The sequence below is a fragment of the Gopherus evgoodei genome, chromosome 1, assembly GCF_007399415.2.
Source record: "Gopherus evgoodei ecotype Sinaloan lineage chromosome 1, rGopEvg1_v1.p, whole genome shotgun sequence".
In the NCBI taxonomy this organism is placed as follows: Eukaryota; Metazoa; Chordata; order Testudines; family Testudinidae; genus Gopherus; species Gopherus evgoodei.
Genome location: NC_044322.1, coordinates 7,060,424 through 7,081,028, shown reverse-complemented (window position 1 = coordinate 7,081,028; position 20,605 = coordinate 7,060,424). Strand labels below are relative to the sequence as shown.

General features: G+C 51.0%; 1 protein-coding gene across 4 annotated transcripts in view; it reads right to left on the bottom strand.

Moving 5' to 3' along the window:
• Positions 1-20,605, bottom strand: part of FAM168A (family with sequence similarity 168 member A) — a 361,316-nt gene that overhangs the window by 51,875 nt on the left and 288,836 nt on the right. For all 4 annotated transcript variants that reach the window (XM_030557179.1, XM_030557188.1, XM_030557198.1 and 1 more), the window contains one exon: positions 10,091-10,171. In XM_030557179.1, coding sequence (XP_030413039.1) covers positions 10,091-10,171 — 81 coding nt within the window. The remainder of the gene's footprint in view (positions 1-10,090; positions 10,172-20,605) is intronic.

Here is a 20,605-nt window from a genome sequence, read left to right as displayed (position 1 = left end):
GTCGTGGTATTGCCACCCTTACTTTTGCACTGCCTTCTGAGCTGAGTGGGAAGTGGTGGTGGCTGGCCTGGCGCCCAGCTCTGAATTCCCATCTAGGCTACTGCACAGTAGGTCACTCCCCTCCAGCTTCACACACACTATCCTCCTGGGGCTCCAAGCTGCAGAGCTTCCCTCGTTCTCTCCTTTTGCGACTGTATCAGAGACTCCACATACCCCTCCTCCTGTTTTTACTTGGTGCTCCAGAACACAACTGCTAATCTGATCAGCAGGACTACCTCAAAATCTACCTCAGGGTCCTATACATTTAAATTCTGACTATGTGCACCATTTTCTTAAACTGACCTCCTTATCACTGCTATCGAATACCCTCACCTGACACAGGTAATAATCCTGCAGAATAACATCCCAGATGTCCTCTTCTGAAGGGCTACCTCTTAACTCTCAAATTTACTAGAGACAATCTCTTTATCAAGCTTCCCCGAGTCACTGTCTGTCATAAGCATCTAGCACACTAGGTACATCCTATAATTGTCCCTAAGAAAGTTGGTTGAAAATTTTCCAGCACAATGCTTTTCCCCTGGAAAACGGAGCTGAAAAACCCAGGGTTTGTTATAAACAGTCCCTTCCTCCCCACATAAACTCCAGGTCCCTCCTTTCCCCATCCCATCTCCAATGCCCCCAACTCCAGCTCCCTGCTTTCATCCCCGTCTACTCACTTCTCCCCCTTGCATCCCTGCTTCTTTTGTCACCGTCACTCCCCATGCCTCCAATTCCCTCTGGGTCCCTACTTCCCCAGTCATTACCATCCCACCCCCTTCTACTTCCCCCCACCCCAGATTCCTGCTCCGCACCCCTCTAACATCCCTCCAGACTCCTGCTTCCACCACCACCAAACACCATTCCTCCCCATCCTCACTGGGTCCCTATTTGCTGGCTTCTCCCCCACTCCCTCCCCCACAGGGTTCTTGCTTCCCCACGGCCACTACCCCACCCCTCTAGTCCCTGTGCTTCCTTCACCCCTCTCCGCCAATATCCCTGTAAGAGCAACCTTTTTGCTTAAAAATCAACAAGTAATATGTATATACTTCAAAACACTGTGGTTACAAAGGAGATATCGCATCTTTTATGCTACCATAGAATCATAGACTTTAAGGTCAGAAGGGACCATTATGATCATTTAGTCTGACCTCCTGCACAACGCAGGCCACAGAATCTCACCCACCCACTCCTGTATCAAACCTGTGTCTGAGCCATTGAAGTCTTCAAATCATGGTTTAAAGACTTCAAGATGCAGAGAATGACCCATGTCCCACGCTGCAGAGGAAAGTGAAAACTCCCTAGGGCCTCTGCCAATCTGCCCTGGAGGAAAATTCCTTTCCGACCCCAAATATGGCAATTGGCTAAACCTTGAGCATGTGGGCAAGACTCACCAGCCAGACACCCAGGAAAGAATTCTCTGTAGTAACTCAGATCCCACCTCATCTAACATTGCATCACAGGCCATTGGGCATATTTATCGCTAATAGTCAAAGACCAATTAATTACCAAAATTAGGCTATCCCATTACACCATCCCCTCCATAAACGTATCAAGCTTAGTCTTGAAGCCAGATATGTCTTTTGCCCCCACTGCTCCCCTTGGAAGGCTGTTCCAGAACTTCACTCCTCTGATGGTTAGAAACCTTCATCTAATTTCACGTCTAAACTTCCTGATAGCCAGTTTATATCCATTCGTTCTTGTGTCCACATTGGTACTGAGCTTAAATAATTCCTCTCTCTCACTGGTATTTATTCCTCTGATATATTTATAGAGAGCCGTATCATCTCCCCTCAGTCTTCTTTTGGTTAGGCTAAACAAACCAAGCTCTTTGAGTCGCCTTTCATAAGACAGGTTTTCCATTCCTCGGATCATCCCAGTAGCCCTTCTCTGTACTTGTTCCATTCATCCTTCTTAAACACGGGAGACCAGAACTGCACACAGTATTCCAGATGAGGTCTCACCAGTGCCTTGTATAATGGTACTAACACCACCTTATCTCTACTGGAAATACCTCGCCTGATGCATCCCAAGACCGCATTAGCTTTTTTCATGGCCATATGACATTGGCGGCTCATAGTCATCCTGTGATCAACCAATACTCTGAGGTCCTTCTCCTCTTCTGTTACTTCCAACTGATGTGTCCCCAGTTTATAACAATAATTCTTGTTATGAATCCCTAAATGCATGACCTTGCACTTTTCACTATTAAATTTCATCCTATTACTATTACTCCAGTTTACAAGGTCATCCAGATCTTCCTGTATGATATCCCGGTCCTTCTCTGTCCTGGCAATACCTCCCAGCTTCGTGTCATTAGCCAACTTTATTAGCACATTCCCACTTTTTGTGCCAAGGTCAGTAATAAAAAGATTAAATAAGATTGGTCCCAAAACTGATCCCTGAGAACTCCACTAGTAATCTCTCTCCAGTCTGACAGTTCACCTTTCAGTACGACCCGTTGTAGTCTTCGCTTTAACCAATTCCTTATCCATCTTTCAATTTTCATATTGATCCCCATCTTTTCCAATTTAGATAATAATTCCCCATGCGGAACCGTGTCAAACGCCTTACTAAAATTGAGGTAAATTAGATCCACTGCATTTCCTTTGTCTAAAAAAATCTGTTACCTTCTCAAAGAAGGAGATCAGGTTGGTTTGGCACGATCTACCTTTTGTAAAACCATGTTGTATTTTGTCCCAATTACCATTGACCTCAACGTCCTTAACTACTTTCTCTTTCAAAATTTTTTCTAAGACCTTGCATACTACAGATGTCAAACAGGCCTTTTTTTCCCTTTCTTAAAAGATAGGAACTAGGTTAGCAATCCTGCAGTCGTACAGTACAACCCCTGAGTTTACAGATTCATTAAAAATTCTTGCTAATGGGCTTGCAATTTCATGTGCCAGTTCCTTTAATATTCTTGGATGAAGATAATCTGGGCTCCCGATTTAGTCCCGTTAAACTGATTGAGTTTGGCTTTTATCTCAGATGTGGTAATATCTACCTTCATATCCTCATTCCCATTTGTCTTCGTACCATTATCCCTAAACTCCTATGTACTGTTTAAATTATATTGTATATGAAGCAAAAAATAAACAAGGGCCATATCCTGAAGCCCTTATTTAGCCCGATTCTGCCATCCTCAGTCATATTGAGTAGTACCTTACTCAACGAGTAGTTCCCCTGAAGTCTCACAGCCTGCTCATAGTGTAAGGAACTACTCAACGTGAGTAAGGGTTTTTATTTGTTCCATCTGAGACCCTGATTCAGAAAAGCTCTTAAGCAGATGCTTAACTTTAAGCACATACATAAGTGATTTCTTGACTAGGGACCCTTTCCGGAATTGGGGGCTAAAGGACATCTTCTGCTGGCTGCAAGGAGATTATAGCTTGAGTAAGGACTTCAAGGTTTGGGCTCAAAATGCATGAAACCCAAGTGGTTTGCTTAGGCAAGAAAATTACTGTAGAATATTCAAAATTAATCACCAGTGGAACCTTGCTAATTTGCACTGATGATGTGCAGGAACAATTTATTGTGAATTATTGAATGTTGCCAATTATTGATTAAGTGCACACACTGAAAAGGAAGGATAATCCATTACAACATGTTCTGTGTTCACCTACATGACAATGCAGGTCTAATTCTTTATAATGATACTTTTGATAACGTTCTAGAGAGGAAGAATGGTCCAGTGATTGGGCTACTAGCTGAGGGCTTGGGAGACCAGGGTTCAATTCCTTGCTCTGCCACAGACTTCCTATGTGACCTTGGGCAAGTCACTTCCTTAGTTCCCCACAAAAAATGGTTACCCACCTTTTAGTAACTGTTGTTCTTCAAGATGTGTTGTTCATGTCCATTCCAAGCAGGTGTGTGCGCGCCGCGTGCACGCCAGCTGGAAGATTTTCCCCTAGCAGCGTCCGTAGGGGTGGCCCTGGCGCCCCCTGGAGTGGCGCCACTGTGGTGCCCTATAAAGGGGCCCGCCGACCCTCCACCCCCTCAGTTCCTTCTTGCCGGCACTCCAACAGAAGGGCAGGAGTGTGGGTATTGGAATGGACACGAACAACACATCTTGAAGAACAACAGTTACTAAAAGCTGGGTAACCGTTTTTTCTTCTTTGAGTGGTTGTTCATGTCCATTCCAAGCAGGTGACTCACAAGCCTAAACCTAGGTTGTAGGGTTGGAGTTCACTGCTGACTGGAGTACTGCACGGCCGAAGGCTGCATCATCCCTAGCCTGGTGCGTGATTGCATAGTGCGATGAGAACGTGTGGATGGAGGACCACGTGGCCACTCTACAAATCTCCTGAGTTGGGATCTGAGCCAGGAATGCCGCAGAGGAGGCCTGCGTCCTAGTGGAGTGGGCCGTGACCGGAGGGACAGGGGTCTTAGCTATGCGGTAGCATTCCCGGATGCAGGTCGCGATCCACGAAGAGATTCGCTGAGAGGAAACCGGGAGCCCTTTCATCCTATCCACCATCGCGATGAAGAGCAGAGTCGAGCGTCTGAATGACTTGGTACGGTCGATGTAAAAGGCCAAGGCCCTGCGGACATCCAGGGAATGTAACCTCTGCTCCTCACTGGAAGAGTCAGGTTTCGGATGAAACACCGAGAGAAAGATATCTTGTCCCATATGGAACTGTGAAATGATCTTGGGGAGGTCTAAGTTGGACCTTGTCCTTATAGAAGACAGTGTACGGGGGCTCGTAGGTTAACGCCCTGAGCTCCGACACCCTCCTGGCCGAGGTGATCGCCACCAGGAAGGTGGTCTTATACGACAGGTACAACAGGGAGCACGGAGCCAGAGGCTCAAAGGAAGGCCCCGAGAGGGCGGAGAGGACCAGATTCAGGTCCCAGGCAGGAGCCAGCTGACGAACATGCAGAAATAGCCTGTCCATACCCTTGAGGAAATGCCCGACCAGCGGGTTCGCAAACACCGAGGTACCCCGCTCTCCTGGATAGAAAGCTGAGAGGGCCGCCAAGTGAACACGAATCGAGGAGAGGGAGAGGCCCAGTTGTCTGAGGTGGAACAAATAGTCTAAGACAATGGGGATTGGGACCCCCAGTGGATTGTGTCCTCGCTGACCCAACCATATTGAGAAGCACTTCCATTTGGCCAGGTAGGTGGCCCTGGTTGATGGTTTCCTACTACCAAGCAGCACTTGACTGACCTGCTGGGAGCACTGCATCTCCACCGGGTTCAGCCATGGAGCATCCAGGCTGTGAGGTGGAGAGATTCCAGGTTCGGGTGACGGAGGGAGCCCCGGTCGTGCGTGATCAGGTCCAGGAGCAGGGCAGCGTTAGGGGCGCCTGAATGGACATGTGCGGGAGCGACATATACCAATGTTGGCGCGGCCAGGCTGGAGCTATCAGGATTACCCATGCGTGGTCCCTGCGAATCTTCAAAATCACCCTGTGTTTCAGGGGGATTGGAGGGAAGGAGTAGAGCAGACAGACCCCCCAAGACTGGAGGAAGGCGTCCGACAGAGACCCCTGACTGCGGCCCAGGAGGGAGCAGAATTGTCGGTACTTTCTGTTTTCCCTCGAGGTGAACAGGTCTAACTGGGGAAAGCCACAGAGCTGGAAGATTGAGCACACCACGTCCCATCGGAGGGACCACTCGTGACCCCGGAACGAGCGGCTGAGGGTGTCCACCAGGCCGTTCTGTTCCCCTGGAAGGTAGAACGCCGGATAGCATTGTGGACGCAGAAATCTCACAATACGAGGTCTTCACTGCACAGGGGAGAGGAGAGTGCACGCCCATTTGTTGATATAAAAGACCGCTGATGTGTTGTCCGAGAGGACTGAAACACATCTGCCGGCCAGTTGGGACCGGAAGGTCAAACAAGCCAGGCGAACCGCTCTCTGCTCCCTGACACCGATATGCAACTCGAGGTCCTCTGGCGACCACAAGCCCTGCATCCTGAGGTGTCCCAGGCACGCTCCCCAACCCTGATCCGAGGCATCCATTACCAGGGAGAGGGAGGGTTGAGGGGCAGCAAAGGGGACACCCATGCACACTTTCTGCGGGTCAAGCCACCACCGTAGTGAGCTTAGCACCAAGTGGGGAATGGAAACCTCTGAGTCCAGGGGGTCCCTGGCTGGGCGGTATACTATCACTAACCAGGACTGTAGCGGGCGATGTTGGAGTCTGGCATGGTTTACGATGTAGGTGCACGCCGCCATGTGACCCAACAGCCAGAGGCAGATCTGCGCCGTGGTAATCAGGGCGCGGTGCAGTCCGAGGATGAGCTCAGAAATCGCACGGAACCTGGATTCCGGAAGGTACGCTCTGGCGTGGGTGAAGCCCAGAACCACCCCTATGAACTCTATTCGTTGAGTAGGAGACAGGGTGGACGTGGCTTCATTCAAGAGGAGGCCGAGATTGAGAAAGGTCTGCCTGATGAACAGCACCTGGGCCTCCACCTGCTCCTTGGTGCGGCCCTTTACGAGCCAATCATCCAGGTAGGGGAATACCTGGATGCCCTGCCTGCGCAGGAAGGCCACCACGACTGCCATGCACTTCGTGAAGACCCTTGGGGCAGCTGACAAGCCGAATGGGAGCACTGTGAACTGCAGATGGGCGTCGGCCACGACGAACCTGAGGTACCGACGGTGTCGGGGAATTATGGCGATGTGGAAATAAGCGTCCTTTAAGTCGAGGGCGGCGCACCAATCTCCTGGATCCAGGGAGGGGATGATCGAGGACAGGGAGATCATGCAGAACTTGAGCTTTCGTACAAACTTGTTCAGCCGCCGCAAGTCCAGGATGGGTCTCAGGCCCCCTTTTGCCTTCGGTATTAGGAAATACTGGGAGTAGAAGCCTTTGCCCCTGAGCTCCCGAGGGATTTCCTCCACCGCCCCTGCCTCCATGAGGGATTTCACCTCTTGAATTAGAAGTTGCTCGTGAGATGGGTCCCTGAAGAGGGACGGAGAGGGGGGCTGGTGGGCGGGAGGGAGGAAAACTGGATAGAATATCCCCTCTCTACCGTGCGGAGCACCCAGCTGTCCGACTTGATTCAGGACCCAAAGGTAGGGGTAGAAGGATCCAGAGTCTCGATAGGTAGGTTGCCCTCGACTGTATCATCAAACAGGGGGCCTAGGCCCCGATGGCGGTCTCGATTGACTGGACGCCTGGCCAGAGGGGTGGCGTTGGTGACGCCTCCTGCCATTTCTGCCCCACCTGTGCCCCAGCTCCTAGCAAGTCTGGGGCTGGTAGGGTGTGGGGCCACCTGCGGCCTAAACTGCCTGCGCTGGGTCACAGGGGTATGCAAGCCCAGCGAGCGAAGCGTGGCCCTCGAGTCCTTTAGGCTATGCAGACGTTTGTCTGTCTTTTCGGAAAACAGCATCTGCCCCTCGAAGGGGAGGTCTTGAATAGTCTGCTGGACCTCATAGGGAAGGCCTGAGACCTGGAGCCAGGCTCCCCGCCTCATGACTAGGCCCGTGGCCAGGGTGCACGAGGCTGAGTCCGCCGCATCTAGGGCAGCCTGGAGAGAGGCTCGGGAGATCAGTTCCCCTTCCTCCACCAGGGCCGAAAACTCCGACCTCGACTCCAGGGGAAGAACCTCTGTAAACTTCGACATGGCTGAACACGTGTTATGACCATATTGGCTTACGACTGCCTGTTGGTTGGCAATACGGAGTTGTACGCCTGCTGCGGAGTACACTTTTCTACCAAAGAGGTTGAGTCTTTTGGCGTCCCTGTTCTTTGGTGTTGACCCCTGAAACCATTGACACTCCCGTTGGTTGGCTGCATCCACCACCAAGGAGTCCGGGGGAGGGGGGTTGTACAAGTGTTCGTGCCCTTTAGAGGGGACGAAATAACGCTGCTCCGTTCTCTTGGCAGTAGGGCCAGTGAGGCTGGTGTTTGCCATAAGGTGTGGGACGTATCCGTTATGGTCTTGATCAACAGGAGAGCCACCCTGGATGGCCCTGAGGGAGCCAGGATGTCTACTACCGGATCTGCATCTACCTCAGTTTCCTCAACCTGGATTACGAGGCTCTGAGCTGCTCGTTGGAGTAGTTGTTGGAGGATCCGAGTGTCCTCCAGGGCCGGTACCGCAGCCGTGCCTGAGACCGCTTTGTCCGGGGAGGAAGATGAGGAAATTACTTGGATCGGCCCTTCCTCAGGTGCATGCAGCCCTTTGGGGTCCTGCGGCACACGGCACTGTGGTTGCAGGGCCGATTCCGATTCTAAATGCGGCACCGCGACCGGTACCAGGGTCACCAGTGAACGGCTTGGCATATCGGGCGGTGCCTGTTGAGCCCGAACTGTAGCCGCTGCTGGTGCCGCTGCCCCTGCCTCTGCCCATCTAGGGGGTGCTGATCTTGGATATGGCAAACCCCTGCTCAGTGACGGTGCTGGTGGAGGAGGCAGCTGCGCTGAGGCCACCGATGCCGAGGAGACCAAGGCCGACCTTGATCAAGGACCAAACGCCTGGCCTACTGACTGGTAGTAGGTCCAGGGGGTCCAAAACGGCCACTGCAAGGGTGGAAGCCATTGCTGCTGCCACTGTGGGTAACGCTGGTGGCTCGTCCCCGAAACCAATCTTCTGCTCCGCGACCGGCTGGAGCGGTAGGAGTCTGCCTCTGAGTCTGAGGTCTCTGAGTACGAGGACCCGGAGGTGGGCAGCACCCGGTGCTGTTGGAGAGCGATGCTGAGGCAGCGGGGAGCCTCTTATCTGGTCCAGTGCCGCCCTAGCGGCTCAGTGCAGGGAGGAAGGCGACAGCATGGCCGGCTTGCCCCTCGATTGTACTGGGAGACGGGCCGTGGAAGGCAACTCCCTACTACGGTGTGGAGAGGCCGGCACCGGGAGTCCCATCAAATCTGAGGCCGCCTCGAATGCCTCTGGTGTTGAAGGGAGGCGCAAGTCTCCGCTGAGGTCCAGGGATCTAGGCCGGTCCGGAATCGACCGCTCTCTCTGCAGTGCAGGAGTCGACGGAGCAGCCGAGGGCTGTAGCCCAGCCTGTCCGCTTGCACTCGCGGACGGCGTCGGCCTCTGGGGGTCCTGGTGGGGTGACCGTTCATTCCCTCACCGGCTTCCTCTTCTTAGCGGGCACCGGAGACAGTGAGTGGTGCGGCACTGAGGCCGACTTCCTATGACCGACTCTGTTTGGTGCTGGGTCTTAGATGACTTGGGCTGGGCCCTCAGTCCTGATGCCGGTGCCGGGGCGCTCCACACCGAGGAAGACGTGCTGGGCACTGCCTCGGCCGGTTCCTGGTCTGAGGGAGGCTGCAGGGCAGCCTCCATCAGGAGGACTTTAAGTCTTTGAGCTCTGTCTTTGAGAGATCTCGGGCAGAAGCCCCTGCAGATAGAGCACTGGTCCTTTCGGTGGCTCTCTCCGAGGCACCTCAAACAAGCAGAGTGCGGATCACTCTTGGGCATGAATTTCCCGCAGTCCTTGCAGAGTTTAAACCTGGGGGACCCGGGCATGCCCCAAAGGGCAACGAAAATGTGGGGGGGACCCCACAACTACCAAGAACTATATACAAATGACCTAAGTAAACTAACTATATACTAACTATATACACGGACTATACACAAGGATAGGACACTGCTAACTTGTTACGCAAGAGAACTTCCAGCTAGCCGTCACCAGCAGTAAGAAGGAACTGAGGGGGTGGAAGGTTGACGGGCCCTTTTATAGGGTGGCGCCACTCCAGGGAGTGCCAGGGCCGACCCTATGGACGCTGCTAGGGGAAAATCTTCTGGCTGGCGTGCACGCGGCACGCACACACCTGCTTGGAATGGACATGAACAACCACTCGAAGAATAATAATAGCGCTGCCCTGCCTCAGAGGGGGATCGTGAGGATAGATACACTAAAGATTGTGTGGGAGCTCAGATGCTGTGGTGAGGGGGTCTAGACCATACCTAGGACATGGACTGAGAAACATGTGATGACATATTTTGTGAAGTAATGGGAGGAGTTACTACAGTCTCTGTACTATTTGCTGAAAAACATATAGCGACAGCAGGGTTCTGTGTGCCAGTTAACAAAGGGCAAATGAGTGAAACTCTCCTGTATCCTTAGAATGAAAAGTTGTTTTTACCTGGGGCATAGCCAGGGCTGCTGGTTGGATACATATTCGGATTGTAGGCAGGGGCAGCTGTGGGATACCCAGTTGGATAACCTGGAATGAGAAGGACAGAGAAAATACACTTCTGTCAATAAGAATAAGGAGAAAAGAGAGCACCCTAGGAGAAAAAAAATCTGTCTAAACAAAAGGAGATATAAAGCCCATATTATCAGATGGGCAGGAAACGTAGACAGCACAGAACATAGTATAAGTTTTCCCCTGTCATCTGCAATACTGAAATACTATTCTCCTGGAAACTGAAGGCAAATAACCAACATGTTGAAGAACACAGGAATATTCAGCGCATTCTGTAGAAAACTACCTATTCTGTACAACACTACTACTATTACCTGCTTGCGGTGCCATATTAGCATGATGCATTAGTCTCACTGAACTCCCAATAAAATTTCAAGACTGGAGCACACGTTTTATTAAGTCTTCATTTTGCTAAACAGACAAATCACTGAATTTAAAAACAGATCTTACATTAGAAAGTCATGCTACTGCTCCTTTATGATCCAATCCCGTTTAGTCCTACTCCCACTGGGAACTGAGCGAGCTCTACATCTCGCAGCAAAGGGTCAGCACTTTATTCAGCTGGGCCCTTCCTCATCATTAGAGCTTCTATAAACCAGATTCCCTTGTTATGGAAAAGCTAGAGACATTGCGTGAAAGCACTACAGCTTTTGGGGCCACTCATCACTTGCACAACTATCGTTAGTAGGAGGTACCCAATTATCTGCCAAGCCACCTAGAAAATGACAAGCAAGACAATTTGTACCATTTGGAACTAACAGGTAAGGCAAAGGGTTTTAATAGGCATTTTAACAAAGGCTACAAATGATCCTTCTTCAATCAGCTAGGGACATATAGGTCCCAGTGAATTCAGAAGAAAATTGTTTTTAGAACTAAAAGCCCACATAAGCAGTGCAATTGAAATCGACAGGACCCTAACCCCTCCTGAAAAGCATCATTTACTGTACACCTGAAAATCATTCCATCACATGCTTTCATACACACAGGCATACATACAGAATGCACACACCCAGCAGCATGCTCTTCTCAGTACACTACCATGTTATTGTATGTTCTCTTCTTCTATCTGGAGTTCAGCCCATGGGGGATTGGTTGGTTTGTTTGGCTTTTTTTAAAGCCCACAGCTTTTGGCCCATTTCACAGACTGAGTGCTTCATTCCAACTCAGTTACAGTCTTTCTAGCTAAACTGCTCGTGCAGGTTCAACAGCCCTCCAGGTTCACTTCCTGCTGGACAGTGGTGTTGTGTGCTGTTGAACAACTGCTGCCCACAGAGGTAGGAACTGTTCTGTGGAGGAGAAAGTGAATCGTAGGCAGTTTCCTATGTTGAACTGACAAGGACCCATCTTCCTGTAACCAGCACGTCCTGAGGAGGGGCAGTTAGTAAAAGACCACAGACTGATTTTTTTTCTTCTTTTAAACAAGACCAAGATTGGTCTTTACTCCCCCTGATCTTCCCTCATTGTTAAAGAATCACTTTGCCCCAAATTGCTTGCACAGCCATGCGTTCACTTATACAATGTCCAAGCTTGTACGCTAACTCCGTCTCCAGAGCGTGGCATCCAGCACTAAGCCTAGTGCTACAAAGATTTTTTTTAAAGTTAATTTGAATAAATTTAATTCAGCAGTCATGACCACTGTACTGGAATAAATTATTGTATGTTCTATCCTTTCATTTTCATCAGCATTACAATTGGCTTCTAAATCAGGTTAATTAAAAATTGCTATCATTAATGCTGGATATGCTGAGATTTAACAGATTCCCCCTCACCCCTATATAAAACCATGTTGTTGATGTGTTTGGGAATATACAGGATTTTAGCAATCAAGCAGCTCTTAGGAAAGTTATTTATAGGTTCAGTGATTGCACACAGAACCCTAATAAGGAAGAAGTCAAGTCAGAAATATCCACATTTAGTTTCACATTCATTAGAAGATTTATTTTCTTTTTTTGAAGTACCTCCGCCCCCCCGCCACCTGAAATGATGTCCATATTGCCACAGCCTATTTGCAGCTATTTTTCAGGATATAACACACATCGATTGCACATGTATTTACAGAACCATGTGCAGACAGCCCGGGCTGCACAGAAGGGAGAGAGAGTGCCACCTCTGCAGTACTGATCCCTTTTCCCCCCGTGACGAAGTGGGAAAGTTCTTAATGTTTTCTCTGAACTTGGGGCATGCGCCTCAGTTTCCCCTATGTATTGCTTAAGTATCTGGCTGGTGGGATAAGAGTGTGTGATCATTGCAGAGACTCCTAGAGGGCAGGTGTGAGTACTGTCAGGACAGGGAATGGCCAAGACCCTGTAACCTAGCAACTGATAGCCAGCCCCCGCCCCCCACAAGGTGTTGTGAACAAAGAGGTCAGGTGACCTTTTTTGGGGAGTGGGAGAAAGGGACAAATGACAGAGTAGGTGCTATGGGGGTCGGAGGCTGGGCTGGTGGAAACTGGTCAGTCTTCTGTTTTGGGACTCGGAGGAGGGAATCCAAGGCACCAGGCCCTGGAGCCCCCCAGGATGGACTTTGTTGAAAGTTCCTGATTTCTGTCCTAACAAGATCTGTTCTAGGCTGTGCTCCTGTCGACTAATAAACCTTTTTTTCAACGCTGGGTGAGAGTAACTGCTGACTGCAAAGACGGGGTGCACAAGGGGGTGTAAGGCTTCCCCAGGTGTCCCATCCAGGTGGACTCACTACGGAGAGTTCACGGGGTGAAACGGAGTGCTGTGTGCTCCGAGGTCAGGAAGTGCCAAAGCCAAAGAAGCTTCCTGCCATGGTGTAAGAGTGACCAGAGAGGGGAGTCCTGCTGCACCAGAGTCCTGACTAGCTTCACTCAGAGCAGTTCCAAAGCACCCAGACTGTGACTCCCGTGATACCCGCCCCCCAACAGATGGGCTCTGTGGCTCACAAAGTGCCAAGCCAGAGAACATGTGCCATCATCCTACCAGCCTACAGCCAGGCAAACTGCCAAACAGTTGCTTGAAGTTGTAGTAACTTTTTTGTGAGCCTAGAAGGGTAGCTGGCATGGAGACAGGGAGGAGCTGGAGACGAATTGGGCTAGGAGGGAGAAAACCCCAGCACAAACTTTTCACGTCAGAAACCTTTTCAGTATGTTCACCTACGTTGGGAAACCTGCAAGATCCATGAAGACTGCTGTTGTGCCACTTAAAGACCTTTAAACTCTGTTCTCATCTATGGTCATTAGGTGTTTGCAGTTCATATTTGAGATCTCTGAGAGCAGCACGACTTGTAGAAAATGATCCCCCTTTTTTGCTCAGGCAGGATAGGCTCTGTATAGCCTTCCTTTGTTCCCTGTGCTTAGGCTTTGTCTAGACTAGGATAAAGGGTGAGCTTTAATAACATGTTAGCTAGGGCTGGCTGGGCTGAAAAAAGGAGACTTTGGTATTTGTTTTCAGTCAATGAAGAACAAAACTGAGACCTTTCAACATTTTTTGCACAGAAAGACCCCGCTCAACATATCCACTAGCCCAATGGCTAAGGCACTCCCCTAGGAAACCCAGGCTCAAGTCTGTGCTCTGCCTGAACCTGACCCTGGGTCTCTCATGGCAGTGCCCTGACCATTGGGCTATAGAGTCAGTCTCTTGCTCTCTCTGGCTCAATGAATGTTTCAACAGGAGAAACTGTGAGCGAGACACACACAGACTGACCACATAGCCTGGCAGTTAGGGCTCACCCCTAGGTTATAACTCAACCAATTTAACAGTGTATGTTCCCTGGCTTCACTTGACTTGAACACCAGACCTTGTACCCTAATCTAGACAGGATCTTAGAAGCTTTTGACCTCGCAGGACAATCTGTAAAAAGTTCCCAAACAGCAGCAAGAAACTGTTGGGAGTTGGAGACTGCAACAAAAGAAATGATGTCCACAGCCCAGCCAGCCTTACCCTCTGCACAAACTAATCTACTGGGGCACAATCCAGGTCATCATGGTCAACGAGCAAACTCTTGCATTGCTAGAGTGCTCCCTCCTTCTCCCTCCCTTGCCCCTTACTTGTGATCTTCCGGTAGGGCAGTCTATACAGATTCTGCCTCCCACTTCCTTGTCTCTGGTCCCTACACCCCTTTTCAGGTTACTTTCATCTGCTCCATCCGTCCATGGTCTATGAAGATGTCTTCAAAGAGCAGGAGATGACAGTCACTCATTAATATAGCCACTATATGCATTCCAACTCCAGTCAGGATTGCATTCATTGCCTTACAGAAAACAGGTACGGGTTCCTGTCTCTCCTGTACCCTTTCCTGTCTTATTTTCAAATAAACCTCCTCCACTTCAAGGGTCCTCTTCTCTTCGTTTCACCCTAATGACCCTGCTCTTGCATGTTGATTGTCCTGGTTGGAGGTGTCCAATTGACTCCAGCTCACTGTCTGCCTTTAAAGAGACAAGGCACATATTCCATATAATACTCTCAGCTCTATTTCTACTATATAATAACAATATCACCTAGCTCTTGCATAGTGCTTTCATCCACAGATCTGAAAATGCTTTACAAAGGAGGTCAGGATCATTACCCCCATTTAACAGAAGAAAAGGTGAGGCACAGAGAGGTGAAGTCACTTGCCCAGTCATCCAGCACGCAAACAGCAGAGCCAGGAACAGAAAAGACAGTTACCTTTTTTGTAACTGGTGTTCTTTGAGAGGTGCTGCTCATGTCCATTCAACTTAGGTGTCTGTGCTCGCTACATGCAGCGGTGCCACAAGTTTTTTCCCTCTGACACTCCCTGGAGTGGCATGCATATGCCACAATATATAGGGTGCTGCTGGCTCCCCCCACCCTCAGTTCCTTCTTGCTGGAAACTCCGACAGAGGGGAAGGAGGGTGGGATGTGGAATAGACATGAGCAACACATCTTGAAGAACATCAGTTATGGAAAGAGGTAACTGGCTTTTCTTCTTCAAGTGCTTGTTCATGTTGATTCAACTTAGGTGATGCCCAAGCAGTACCCCTTGGAGGTGAGTAGGAGTTCGTGGATGTGTACACTGCAACACAGCTCTGCTGAACCCAGCATCATAGAACATAGAATATCAAGGTTGGAAGGGACCCCAGGAGGTCATCTAGTCCAACTCCCTGCTCAAAGCAGGACCAATCCCCAGACAGATTTTTACCCTAGTTCCCTGAATGGCCCCCTTAAGGATTGAACTAACAACCCTGGGTTTAGCAGGCCAATGCTCAAACCACTGAGCTACCCCCACCCCCCCAAAATCCCGGGCCTGCTGAGTGATGTGTAGTGGGCTGTGAACATGTGCATTGAGTACCAAGTAACAGCTCGACAGATGTCCTGGATTGGGAAGTGTGCCAGGAAGGCAGCCGAAGATGCCTGTGCTCTGGTTGAGTGGGCTCTGACGATTGGCGGAGGAGGGACTCCTGCCAACTCACAGCAGGTGCAAATGCAAGAGGGGATCCAGTTAGAAATCCTCTGTGTGGACAACCGGAGGCCCTTCATTCTGTTAGCTGTAGCGATGAAAAGCTGAGTCAATTTATGGAAAGGCTTTGTCTGACCTAGGTAGAAAGCCAGGGCCCTTTTCATATCCAAAGCATGAAGATGCCTCTCTTCACCAGTTTTATGGGGCTTGGGGCAGAAGACCGTAAGGAAGATATCCTGGCTCCTGCGGAAAGTAGACACCACCTTAGGAAGGAAAGCTGGGTTGAACCAGAGCTGGACCATGTCCTTATAGAAAACCATGTATGGTGGTTCTGAGGTTAGGGCTCACAGCTTGGAGACTTGCCTCACCCAATATCACAGATGCTAGGAAAGCTAACTTCCATGATAGGTGAAACAGGAAGCACGAGGCCAAAGGCTCAAAGGGCGGGCCCGTGAGCCTGGACAGAACCAAGTTGAGATCCCACTGAGGGACCAGGGACCAAACTTGTGGAAAAAGTCTCTCAAGACCTAAGGAACCTGACTGTCATGTCATGGGAGAACACCGTCTGTCCCTGATTGGCAGATGAAAGGTGGAAATGGCCGCCAGATGCACCCTGATAGGGGAGTGTGCCAGGCCCTGGTTCCTCAAATGAAGCAGGTAGTCTGAGATCGATTGCACCCAAGAATGCAAAGGGGAGATACCCCGTTTGGCCGCCCAGTGGGAGAAACTCATCCACTTTGCCAGGTAAGTCTGTCTAGTTGAGGGCTTTCTACTCTCGGGGAGGACCTTCTGGAGCCTTTCCAACCAGGCCTGTTCCTCAGGGTTCAGCCACGCAACATCCATGCCATGAGGCAGAGGGACGTGAGATTGGGGTACAAGAGTTGACTGTCATCCTGTGACAGCAGGTCCAGTCGGTTTGGCAGGGGCCAGAGAGGGATTGCCGCCAAGCTTGACAGCATCCCAAACCAGTGCTGGTGAGGCCATGCTGGGGCGATCATGATAACCTGAGCCTATTCTCTCTTGATTTTTGCAATGACCTTGCTGATGAGCGGAATCAGAGGGATCACGTACATCAGGCTTCCTGCCCACAGCAGGAGGAAGGCATCAGAGAGGGAGCCCTTGCCCAGACCCTATCTGAAGCAAAGCCTGTGGCACCTCCTGTTCTGCAAGATGGCGAACAAATCCACTTGAGGAGTTCTCCACCTCTGGAAGATCGTGCCGGCTATCTCCAGATGGAGCACTCACTCATGGTGAGAGGAGAAGTCCATGCTTAGATGATCTGCTAGCATGTTCTTGGTACCCGGAAGGTGACATGATTCTAGATGGAGTCTGTGGTCAATGCAGAAGTCCCAGAGATGGAGTGCCTCTTTGCAGAGGGCCGAGGATCGCACTCCCCTTTGTCTGTTGATTAGAACATTGAACCTATGTTGTCTGTCAAGACTCTGACCACTCTGCCCGACAGGTGAAGTAGGAAGACCGTGCATGCCCTGCACACCGCCATGAGCTCTTTGACGTTTATGTGTAGTGTCATTTCCTGTGGGGACCACATACCCAGGGTCTGGAGGGTGCCAAGGTGCGACCCCCAGCCAAGGTCCAAGGCATCCAAAATCAACCTGAGTGTGTAGTGCTGACGAAGGGAACTCCTTCCAGGACTTTTCTGGGGTCGGTCCACCATCGCAGTGAGGTAAGTGTTGTTGCAGGGTTGGTAACAACCTTTTCCAGGAGGTCCCTTGACTGGGAGTAGACCGTCACCAGCCACTGCTGCAGCAGTTGCATCCGGAGCCTGGCGTGGCGCACCACATATGTGTACGCTGCCATGTGACCTAGCTGTGATCAGGGGAAACACGGAGAATTCAATGATGAGGTCCGTCAATGCCGTGAATTTCTCCAGCTGCAGGAACGCCCTGGTGCAGGTCGAATTAAGCACCGCTCTGATGAATTCTATCCTCTGTACTGGAATTAACATGGATTTTTTGTCATTTACCAACAGGTCAAGGCGACAGCAAGCGGCTACCAGCATCGCGACATCCTTTTGTACTTGTCTCTGAATAGCCAGTCATTGAGGTATGGGTAGATCTGTACACCCATCTGAGGTAAGCAGTCACCATCGACATGCACTTGGTAAATACCTGCAGTGCTGTCACTAGGCCAAATGAGAGGACCACAAACTGATAGTGGTTGGGATCTGCCATAAACCGGAGGAATCGTCTGTGTCCCTTGAAGATGGCGATGTGAAGGTACGCATCCTTCAGACTGAAGGCTGATCTCCTGGATCCAGGGAGGGGATGATGGAGGCCAGGGAGATCATGCGGAACTTCAGCTTCGCTAGGAAGCGGTTCGAGTCTCGCAGGTCCAGGATAGGTTGCAGACTGCCCTTGGGATTAAAAAGTAACAGGAAGAGAAACCCTGGTTCCTGTGCTCTGGAGGAACGACCTCCACCGCACCTAGCTGGAGTAACCTCTCTACCTCCTGCGTGAGGAGACTCTCATGAGAAGGGTCCCTGAAGAGGGATGGAGTGGGAAGGAGGGGTAGAAGGCAACTGAAGTGAGTAACCCCACACCACCGTACTGAGAACCCATCGGCCTGATGTTATAGATGCCCACGCAGGGAGGAAAGGAGAAAGGAGGTTGGCAAAAATAGAGGAGGAAGGATCCTGGGAACGGTCCAGTAGGTTGCCCTCGGGCATACCGTCAAAACAAACTCGACTGAGAAGCCTGCGGAGGCTGGTGGCTAGGACACCGCTTGTAGCCTCTGGATTTCTGATGGAGAGGCCCCTGGCGAGGGTGGCTCCCGTGGCCCTGAGGCTGCTGCAGCTTGAACTGCTTGCGGGCAGGGCCGGGAACATACAGGCCCAGTGTTTTAAGCGTTGTGCGGGAGTCCTTGAGGCCACGGAGTTTATTGCCCATCTGTTCCGCAGACAGGGCCTGCCCATCGAAGGGAAGGTCTTGCATCAACTGCTAAGCTTCTGTGGACAAGCCAGAGAGGAGCAGCCAGGATGCCCGGCGCATAATGATGGCTGAGTCCATGGTTCGGGCGGCGGTGTCTGCCGCATCCAGTGCCGCTTGGAGTGTCGCCCTGGCCATAGTCGTGCCCTCCTCCATGACTGCCCTGAACTCCTTCCTAGCAGCCTCAGGGAGGGAGCCCTCGAACTTGGCCATGGCTTCCCACATGTTAAAGTCATAGAATCCCAAGAGGGCCTGATGGTTGGCCACCCTCAACTGGAGACTAGAGAACGAATAAACCTTACACCTAAACAAGTCTAGTCTCTTGGAGTCTTTGTTCTTAGGCATAGCCCCGGGTTGACCGTCGCTCCCTGTGGTTAATCGCCTCTACCACTAGCGAGTTGGAAGCAGGGTGGGTGTACAGGTACTTGTGGCCTTTGGATGGCACAAAGTACTTGTGCTCAGCATTCTTGGAGATGGGGGGCAGGGAGAAGGGAGTTTGCCACAGGGCACTGATGATCTTTGAGATCCCTTCATGAAGTGGCAAAGCCACCCTGGCCGGTGCTGCGGAGCAGAGGACATCAAAGAAAGAGTCCGAGGGCTCTCCTAACTCCCACACCCGAAGACTCAGGTTGGTGGCGACCCTCTTCAGTAGTTCCTGGTGCGCTTTAATGTCATCCAGAAGAACCACGGGAGGGGGTCCTGTTATAGCCTTGTCTGACAACGATGAGAAGCATGCCAGTGCCATAGGGTCCTCATCAACCACTGGTGGTTCAGTGGCTTGCTCCCGTACTCCCTCTTGGACTTGCAAGGTCCGTGCACTCAAGGCTTTGTGCACTGGAGGGGAGCGAGAGAGAGAGGCAGCTGGTCTCTCCAGAGGTAAAGAGTTGCCCAGTATGGGACTTTGCTAGCACCCAGTCTTATCATTTCCCTTGCAGGAGGTTGGAGACTGACGTCACACCGTGTTCTTGGCCAGAGCAATGGATAGGACCGGTGCCAGCCAGTGGATGGTCCTGGTGGGGCACTGCATACCGAGGTCACGGAGCTCGGCGTTGAGTTGGAGTGTTGCTCCGGTGCCGGGGTGAGGGTTGACTCCAGAAGGAGTGCTTTTACGCGAATATCGCACTTCTTCTTAGTCCTTGGCTTGAAGGAGTTGTAAATGTTGCACTTTCACTAATATGCCCTTCGCCCAAGCAACGCAGACAGCTGCTGTGTGGATCACTAATGGGCATGGGCCTCTTGCAGTGATCGCAGGGCTTAAAGCCTAGGGACCGTGCATGCCCCATCCCAAGGCACAGTCCCGTTTTGGGACCTACGAAGTCTCTAACTATAGCTAAGGGATTTACTAACACTAACAGAAAACTATCTACAGTAACTCCTCACTTAAAGTCATCCTGGTTAATGTCGTTTCGTTGCTGATCAATTATGGAACATGCTCGTTTAAAGTTGTGCAGTGCTCTCTTATAACGTTGTTTGGCAGCTGCCTGCTTTGTCCACTGCTTGCAGGAAGAGCAGCCCGTTGGAGCTAGCTGGTGGGGGCTTGGAACCAGGGTGGACCGGCAGCCCCCCATCAGCTCCCCACTCCCCTAAGTTCCCTGTACAACAGCTGCCCAACAAACTACCAATTGATGGCAATTCAGCTGTCCCTCCCACCCCCACTGCCATGTGCTCCTCCTGCTGTTTGCCTTGGAGCTACCCCCGGCCCTGCTTGCTGTGCAGGGGAGACGGGAGGATGCAGGCTAATATCAGGGTGTCCTCCTCCACCCTACTCCTGCCCCCCCTTACCCCTTCTCCATATAGAGCAGCGTGGGGACAGGACGGGGCTCAGGATGGAGAGAGCTTGCTGGCCCCAGCTGCTGTCTCAAGTTCCTGATTTTTTTAAAGGCAATGTACATAGAGTGGTGTCAGCATATTTAAAGGGGCAATGCGCCTCTCTCTCTCTCCAACACACAGGGTGTGTGTGTCTGTCTCTGTCTGCCATGCTGTCTCCCCTCCCTCCATTCACGCTGCCTTGTAGAGTGTGAGGCTACATTAACAATGTGTTAACCCTTGAGGGCTTGGCCAAGTGCTAGGTGATCATTTACCAGTAAGGCATTCCCTGGGAAATATCCCACCCTCTGACTTCACCACC